This window comes from Dipteris shenzhenensis, chromosome 19 (assembly GCF_047967505.1).
Source record: "Dipteris shenzhenensis isolate YYH24624 ecotype China chromosome 19, Dip_SZ_1.0, whole genome shotgun sequence".
Classification (NCBI taxonomy): domain Eukaryota; kingdom Viridiplantae; phylum Streptophyta; class Polypodiopsida; order Gleicheniales; family Dipteridaceae; genus Dipteris; species Dipteris shenzhenensis.
The window spans coordinates 13,468,965-13,478,247 of NC_141614.1; the positions used below are offsets into that span (position 1 = coordinate 13,468,965).

At 44.9% G+C, this 9,283-nt stretch overlaps 1 protein-coding gene across 1 annotated transcript in view; it reads right to left on the reverse strand.

Annotated features, from left to right (window-relative positions):
- Positions 1-1,038: 1,038 nt before the first annotated feature.
- LOC147890113 (tetraspanin-8-like) overlaps positions 1,039-9,283 on the reverse strand; it is a 32,390-nt gene continuing 24,145 nt past the window's right edge. The window contains exon 4 of the mRNA XM_087390211.1: positions 1,039-1,226. Within this exon, the coding sequence (XP_087246337.1) occupies positions 1,039-1,226 (188 nt within the window). The remainder of the gene's footprint in view (positions 1,227-9,283) is intronic.

Consider the following 9,283-nt stretch of genomic DNA (forward strand, 5'->3'; position numbering starts at 1 on the left):
AACTACTGCAACGCCTATCCCAACTTTCACAGGGAGATTAACGCCTTCTTTCGCATTCGGTTTTGAGACGCGGGAGCATCATAATCTATCGGTCCATACATCTTCTCTTCTTCCGCCCTCTTGGTTGCTTTTGCAGACCTCTTTATTGCTGCCAAGCGTTCCTCAAAGCTATTGGAAGTTTCCTTCCTGCTATTGGGTTGCGAATCCAAACCCACAAACAAATTGGGTGCATTTGTATCAGATAAATCACCGGATGAAGTGTCTGTGTTTTCTTCTCCAGAACCTTTCGTTCTCGAAAGCTGTCTGCTTGGCAAACTATCAGATTTCTAGGCTTTACTTTTGGGTTGAGGTACAAAACCATGAGAAACTGCTTTACAAAACTTCCAGGAGCTACCTTTTCTCCTTCGAATGTTGCTAGGCTCAATCAGCAACGTGACTTTCCTACTTGAGTAGAAGCCAAAAGCTCGCACGGGATTACGAAGAACTGTATGCACGGGATTACTTGAGTGGAGTGATAAAGTTGAATGAGCAAGAGCATCATACTGGATAAGAGAGAAGCAGGAGGAAGCATGGTCGAACTGGTTGGAACAACTTTGCAGCACAACAGCAGGAGAATCAGCGTCCAAAAAAGGAGGAAGCAGGGTCGAATTGGATGGAGCAGCTTTGCAGCACATCAGCAGGAGAATGCATAGATCACAGCAAGAAACCATTTTGCAGGTTTGAATCGCATGCAGGTTTGTTGAATGCAGATCGTCAATCGTTCAATCTTCTTCAATCGTTGTCATCATCTATCTATTCTATTAAGGAGGGAGGAGGGAGGAGGGAGAGGCACGTGGCGGGAGGAGGGGGAGGAGGAGGGAGGATGGACCTTCAGCACCTTCATCACCTTCATCGCCCGTCGTCGCATTGAATCTTCATCACCTTCATCGCCCGCCGTCGCATTGAATCGCCGTCGTCGACGTCCCTCGAAGATGACAAAGAGGATGAAGGAACTGGCCGTCTCGCCGTCGCTCAACCTCCTGCTTCGTCTCCTCCAGCTCACTCCTTCGACGCCACCCTACGCTTCGCCGTCGCCGTCGCCATCGCCATCGTTGGACCTCCGTCTCTTGCAGCTCCTCCGTCTCCTGTAGCTCTCATCGCTTGACCTTCAGCTCTGTAAAGCAGCCTGGTGGAAGACAAAGCATCATCGACAGAAGCAGCCACTACGAGCTCCCAAAAGCGCTGGCCTGAAAGGAGTAAACCCAGAAATCACCCGCAGTAAACCCAGAAATCAGCGCATCAGCCTCCTGCAGCTCCTCCATCTCTTGTACCTCTACCACCCTCCACCACCCTTCGTCTCCTGCAGCTCCACCACCCTCCGTTGCTCGAGCTCCATCTCCTGCACCTCCACCACCCTCCACCACCCTTCGTCTCCTTCAGCTCCACCACCCTCCTTCTCTCAGTGCCCTACCCTCTGCCTACTCCTTGCCTTTGCAGCTTGCTACTACGGTCTGCAGCAAAGGGAGCCCAGCAAGGTCAGAGATCTCCATCCTCCCTCCTTAATAGAATAGATAGAAGATAGAAGATAGAAGATGGAAGATAGAAGATAGATGAATTCCGTGGATCCTTCGATTGAAACTCTCTCTCTAACCACAACACAAATCAAGTGCAAATCTCGAGGGGGCAAAGGCATGCAAAGTGCAGACATAAAGGTGAGGGAGTGTGATTCAGTTCAACGACTATTTCATTGCATGCGCCGAAAATAAAAGAATATGGATTAAATCAAATATAAAGGAAATGGGGAGGGGGGATAAAGGTGTAAGGCATTAGCTTAATTTATACGTGGGGGTGTATGTCATTACGTATTTGTATGAGACAGAGAGAGAGAGAGAGAGAGAGAGAGAGAGAGAGATGTACAGTTATACGAGTGCCCTTGAGCATCTATCTTCTATCTATTGCCTTCCCTTCCTTGCCTCATCCCATGCTCCTCCAGCACATAACAAAAATGAATCACTATTTCATTGCATGCGCCGAAAACAAAAGAGAGAGAGAGCGAGACGGTGTGTGTGTGAGCAAGGTCAGAGAGAGAGAGCGAGACGGTGTGTGTGTGAGGACCCGAATGCAAATCTCGAGGGGGCAAAGGCATGCAGAGTGCAGACATAAAGGTGAGGGAGTGTGATTCAGTTCAATGACTATTTCATTACATGCGCCGAAAACAAAAGAATATGGATTAAACCAAATATGGACTAACGACATTATCATATGACCTTGCATGTAGACACATATGCTACACCCTCCTTTCCCTTCAAGTAATTAACTGTATCAGTCTACCTTATATCACATATAGTCATACAATTCACTTCCTCTAGCCATTGCTGTATGTTATTGGAGCACCCAACATTAGTCCATTCGTTCTAACTAGACACATTAAGTACATTAAATTATTTCCCGTATTTCCTTGCTGCCAATACCGGCGAATTTCTTGATTAAAAACCATCTTGAGGGATGATCCAATGCAAGAGAAAGATAAGTGGAAGAGGGGGGAGAATTGCACATGCTTAAAAACCATCTTGAGGGATGATCCAATGCAAGAGAAAGATAAGTGGAAGAGGGGGGAGAGAGAGAGAGAGAGAGAGAGAGAGAGAGAGAGAGAGATTATATGTGTGTGTGAGAGAGAGAGTGTGTGTTTGTGTGTGTGTGTGTGTGTGTGCGTGTGTGTGTGCTTTTGTGTTTTTGTGAGAGAGGGAGAGAGAGAGAGAGGGGGGGGGGGGAGGTTTATAGAATTTTTGTATGTGGTTTTGAGAGAGAGAGTGAGAAAGAGAGGTGTAGGGGTTGATCGATGCTAGGGGGTGTAAAGAATGAGGGAGAGAGATAGGAGACTCAAGTCCAGCTTTCTTCACAACACACAAAAGAGAGAGGACACAAGGTTGGAGGGTGAAGCCTTTCTTCACTTTTGCACACAACAACAATACAATAGAAGAGGGGAATACCCTATATGTCAAACCTAGAATGCGTGGTTCATATGTGAACCCAAACCAAAAACATACGTGGTAGTATAACTACACCACGAGTACAACTAACATAGGCGGTGACATAAATGATAGTCATCCAGGAGATATATCGGCGGTAGAGCTTGATATCTCAACACTCCCCCTCAAGCTCAAATCCATCTCATGTACACCAAGCAAGCTCCTAAATCTGCGAAGCTTCTCGGTACCCAATGCCTTCGTAAAAATATCAGCCACCTGCTCCTCAGTGCTGACATAGACAAGATATATCTCACCAGCTAGAACCTTCTCTCTCACAAAGTGATAATGCACCTCAATGTGCTTCGTTCTAGCATGATAAACTGGATTATTAGCAAGCATGATGCTGCTAATGTTGTCACAATGAATGACAACTGCTGCATGAATTGACTGTCCCATATCTGCAAGTAGCTTCCGTAACCAAGCTACCTTACATGCAGCCATTGCTGCACCCCTGTACTCAGCCTCTGTGCTCGACAAGGCAACTGTTGGCTGCTTCTTACTGCTCCAACTGATGGCACCACTCCCAAGGGAAAACATAAAACCACTAGTAGATCTCCTGTCTAAGACACTACCAGCCCAATCAGCATCTGTGTATCCATGTAGCTGTAATGCACACCCAGCTTCATAAAACAGTCCATAATGCAATGTGGACTTCACATACCGTAGTATGCGCCTAGCCGCATCCAAATGTGGCTTCCTCGGTGCCTGCATAAATTGACTCACCAGCCCCACAGCATAGCTCAAATCTGGTCTGGTTATAGTCATGTAAATCAAGCTACCTACTATGCGCCTGTACATAGTAATATCTTCAAGAAGCTCACCTGACTCTGCATTGAGCTTCACATTCTGCTCCAATGGAACAGAAATAGGCTTACAGCCTGTCATCCCATATTTGGACAGCATGTCCAAACCGTATTGCCTTTGCAACAGCCATATCCCACTCGGGGATCTAATAACCTCAATGCCCAAGAAGTAACGCAGCTCTCCCAAATCCTTCATCTCAAATTTCTGCTTCAACAGCAGCTTCACTTCATTAATGTCTGCATCACTATTATCTGTTATAATCAAGTCATCAACATAGATGACTATAAGCACAATCCCTCTGTTTGTCCTTTTGACATAAAGTGAAAAATCTGAATTGGAAATCTGAAATCCAATAGTGACAAGATATTGCCCTATCTTGTCTGACCATGCCCTCGGCGCTTGTTTTAAGCCATACAAGGCTTTGCGCAACCTGCATACAAAATCGGGATGTGAATTATCCTCATAACCTTCCGGCTGCATCATATAAACCTCTTCCTGTAAATCACCATGCAAGAAGGCATTTTTCACATCCATCTGATGCAAAGACCATCCCTTTGCAGCAGCCATAGCAATTACTACTCTCACGGTTGCCATCCTTGCAACTGGGCTGAAAGTTTCCTCATAGTCAATTCCATATGTCTGCGCAAAACCTTTGGCAACCAATCTTGCCTTGTACCTGCTAATAGACCCATCAGCATTGTGCTTTACTTTGTAAACCCACTTGCAGCCAATAGCCTTCTTATCATGAGGCAAAGGCATCAAATCCCAAGTGTGGTTTGCATCCAACCCATCATATCTCAGCCTGTCAACTGGATACTTAATACGAGTGGACCTCCGTACAACTGGATCAGTTGTAGGAGTCTTTAAATCATGCCTGCTTTTCCTTGCACCAGGTGTAACAACAGAAGGAATCCCAAGTTCCTCATCAAGGCTCATTTCAGAGCCGCTTGACTCTCCATCAACATGAGAGCAACCAGCAGACACATCAAACACTGGAGCATGGTCCACTTTTTCTTTTCCCTTATGTGATACCTGCACAACACTATCAGGACTGCCATGTGACGATTCACTAGATCTCAATCTCCTTGTCCATGCATTAGATCCACTAGTAGAGGACTCTCTGGGTCCACTCAAGGCTTGAGATTGCTGCTCTGCATTTATTGCAGCATTCCCATTTCCTGCATCTGCATCTCCTACCATAACAGTTGGTGCATACCAACTGCTCATTTCATCAAAAACAACATCTCTGCTCACTTGCATTTTGCGGGTGGAAGGGTTATAACAGCGATACCCTTTCTGGTGCAGAGCATATCCAATAAAGATGCATTTTTCTGCCTTTGGATCCAGCTTTGTTCTCTTCTCATCAGGAACATGAACATAAGCTATGCAACCAAATACCTTCAAGTGAGAAATATCTGGTTTTTGGCCTGTCTACATTTCTTCAGGCGTCATGCCATGGACAGCTGCAGTGGGGGTTCTGTTCATAATATAAACAGCAGTTGCTACTGCTTCAGCCCAAAAATAATCAGGCATGTTTTTCTCATTTAGGATCGCCCGTCCTACTTCTGCAATATGCCTGTTCTTCCTTTCTGCAACCCCATTCTGCTGAGGGGTAGACCTGCATGAGTACTTCCTTTGAATTCCCTGTTCTTTCAGATATTCACAAAATTCTTCTGAAAAGTACTCTCCCCCTCCATCAGATCTTAGCACTTTAATATGCACACCTTTCTCTTTTTCAACCATGGCCTTAAAAGCCTTGAAATGGCTGAACACTTCACTTTTGTGCTTCATAAAATAAATCCACACCTTCCTAGTGTAGTCATCAATAAACGTCACATAATAATGGCATCCACCAATAGAAGCAGCTTTGGTTGTCCAAACATCTGAATGGATCACTTCCAAAGGTCTTCTGCTCACCTTAGCATTTTTGGGAAATGCATGTCTGGCCTGCTTACCCATTTGGCATGCTTCACATACCTTTTGCATTCCCTCAACTCTGAATTTAGGCAAACCTGCAACAATGTTTTTAGTTTGCATAGATTTCAGCCTTTGTATATTCACGTGCCCAATGCGCTTGTGCCATATCTCAATATCTGCAATGACACCTCTCCCATGCGCAAACATAGCTGCTTTCACCTCAGGCATATCAACATCCAAGGTGAACATTCTGCCATTTTTGTTGCCTTTTGCAACCAAGCGGCACTTATTTTTCAAGTCCTCAACAAAGCATCCTTCAGGATTAAATCTAACCTGTAGACCTTGCTCAACCAGGCCTACTGAAACCAGGTTCTTAGTGATTTTTGGAACATGAAGTACATCTGCCAAGTACTTCGTTTTGCCATCCTACATAGCCAATGGCACTTTACCAACCTGCGTAATTGGGTGCGCAGTATCATCACCTGTTTCAACATAACCTGGCTTATCCAAATTTCTAACATCATGAAACCACTCACCATGACTGGTCATGTGGTTAGAGGCACCTGAATCAACATACCAAACATCATTGCAAGCTGCAGCATCTCCTGACATGGAGTTAACCATATGCTGCATCACAAAAAGGTGCTCATTTCTGTCGTCACCATGCCCACTTGATGATGCATAGTTGCTTTGCTGCAACTTCCCACTTTTGATGTCATTCTGCTTTTTATAGCATGTATTCTCCTTGTGTCCAGGCTTTCCACAATAATAGCATTCTGTGTTGCTATTTACTTGCTGGTTCCTTTGCCATGAACCACGGCCTCTTTGGCTCCCCCTGCCTCTAGAACTACCACGTCCCCCTCCATAGGACTGGTTTTCCTGTTGTTGCTGTTGGTTCTGATTTCCTGCACGGCCACCAAAACGGCCTCTTCCTCTACCTCTGCCTCTACCTGTATTCGAGTAGAAAGCAGTCTCTTGAGAAGTTGAGGTGGCTGAACCACCATTCCTTTGCTCTTCACTCAGCAAGAGAGCAATAAGTTCCTGAAAATTAGGAAATGTTTCACGGACTCCAATGGATGTCCGAAACTGTGCATAATCTTTCCCAAGACCATTCAAGGTCACGGACACTAAGTCCTCATCATCAACAGGTGCTCCAATGGAGGCAAGAGAATCTGCAAGGCCTTTCACCTTCAAGGAATACTCATTTATATTCAGATTTTTCCTTTGCACATTGTGCAACTCCTGCTTTAGCTGCATCTTTCGTGCTTTGGTATTTGTGCTATACAGCTTCACCAATGTATCCCATGCCTCCTTAGGCGTCTCTAGATCCTGTATATGCACAATCATAGAATCTGAAATGCTAACAGATAGCCAATACAGGCATTTTCTGGCTTTTTCATGCCATTCTTTAAAGGCCTTCAATTCAGCAGGAGTGGGAGCAGTACCCAAAACTGGTTCTGCAGTTTCACCACTGATGTACTCCCAAACTCCCTTTCCCATAAGGAAGTTTGTCATCCTGAACTTCCATGCTTGGAAGTTGTTCTTGTCAAGCTTCTCACTGACAATGGTAGACAGATTCTCAGACATTTTTCAAATCACGAATTGCAACAGCAACCTGTAAACACAGCAAATGCCTCACAAGGGCAAATAGAAAAACTTCTGCAAAAAGCCTCACAGGGGCAGATCTGCAACACTGACGAAAGTGGTATTTCACCACACAGTCACTTCCTAGTGACGATTTTGCATCAACAGGCAACAGGCATGAATCTGCAATTCCCAATATCTCTGCACACAGGCATACGATGCAATTTCCGTGGCACCTTTCCACCGACTAGCCGCGCAGTGGTCGCACAGCGAAAAACAGGGCCTTTTTCTGAGTGCCGGCGAAGAACTTGCGCCTTCAAAACGGGCCCCGAAACGGCCTCAAATCAGAAAAATACTACGCTCTCGCCACACTGCGAAGGGCCTCTCAATCTGAAACAGTGCACTCCTGCACTTCTGGCTGTGCTACCTGCAGAGATTTGCTCCCAAACTCGAAATAGGAATGCAACACTGGTCCTCTTACCAGGACACCACAAACTTGGCTTGCTTTCTTGAGCTCCTTACCACGAACAAGGCTCTGATACCATGTAAAGAATGAGGGAGAGAGATAGGAGACTCAAGTTCAGCTTTCTTCACAACACACAAAAGAGAGAGGACACAAGGTTGGAGGGTGAAGCCTTTCTTCACTTTTGCACACAACAACAATACAATAGAAGAGGGGAATACCCTATATGTCAAACCTAGAATGCGTGGTTCATATGTGAACCCAAACCAAAAACATACGTGGTAGTCTAACTACACCACGAGTACAACTAACATAGGCGGTGACATAAATGATAGTCATCCAGGAGATATATCGGCGGTAGAGCTTGATATCTCAACAGGGGGAAGGTGAAAGGGCATGAATATCTAAGGAAAGGAGATGAAAGAAAATAAAGATAATGGAGGAACGAAAGAAGGTAGATTTGAGCAAGCAAGGAGAGATTTTCCTGAAGGAAAAGAGGTAGTGTGCACCCTACTATAGGTCAATCAATCGCCATCATGCAACCTTGCATGTAGACACATATGCTACACCCTCCTTTCCGTTCAAGTAATTAACTGATAGCCAATACATGCTGAGCCAATAGAAAAGGATTGTAGAAAAGGCTGGTAGTTTAGCGTGCAACTGTGTTCTAGGTTGGGCTACTTTGGGCGAGAGAGAGAGAGAGAGAGAGAGAGAGATGTACAGTTCGCTTATATACACTTCCTCTAGCCATTGTTGTATGTTATTGGAGCACCCAACAATAGTCCATTCGTTCTAACTAGACACATTAAGTACATTAAGTACATTAATGGAGGAACGAAAGAAGGTAGATTTGAGCAAGCAAGGAGAGATTTTCCTGAAGAAAAAGAGGTAGTGTGCACCCTACTATAGGTCAATCAATCGCCATCATGCAACCTTGCATGTAGACACATATGCTACACCCTCCTTTCCCTTCAAGTAATTAACTGATAGCCAATACATGCTGAGCCAATAGAAAAGGATTGTAGAAAAGGCTAGTAGTTTAGCGTGCAACTGTGTTGTAGGTTGGGCTACTGTAGGTTGGGCGAGAGAGAGAGAGAGAGAGAGATGTACAATTCGCTTATATACACTTCCTCTAGCCATTGATGTATGTTATTGGAGCACCCCCAACAATAGTCCATTCGTTCTAACTAGACACATTAAGTAATTAAATTATTTCCCGTATTTCCTTGCTGCCAATACCGGCAAATTTCTTGATTAAAAACCATCTTGAGGGATGATCCAATGCAAGAGAAAGATAAGTGGAAGAGGGGGGAGAATTGCACATGCTTAAAAACCATCTTGGGGGATGATCCAATGCAAGAGAAAGATAAGTGGAAGAGGGGGGGGAGAGAGAGAGAGAGAGAGAGAGAGAGAGAGATTATATGTGTGTGTGAGAGAGAGAGTGTGTGTTTGTGTGTGTGTGTGTGTGTGTGCGTGTGTGTGTGCTTTTGTGTTTTTGTGAGAGAGG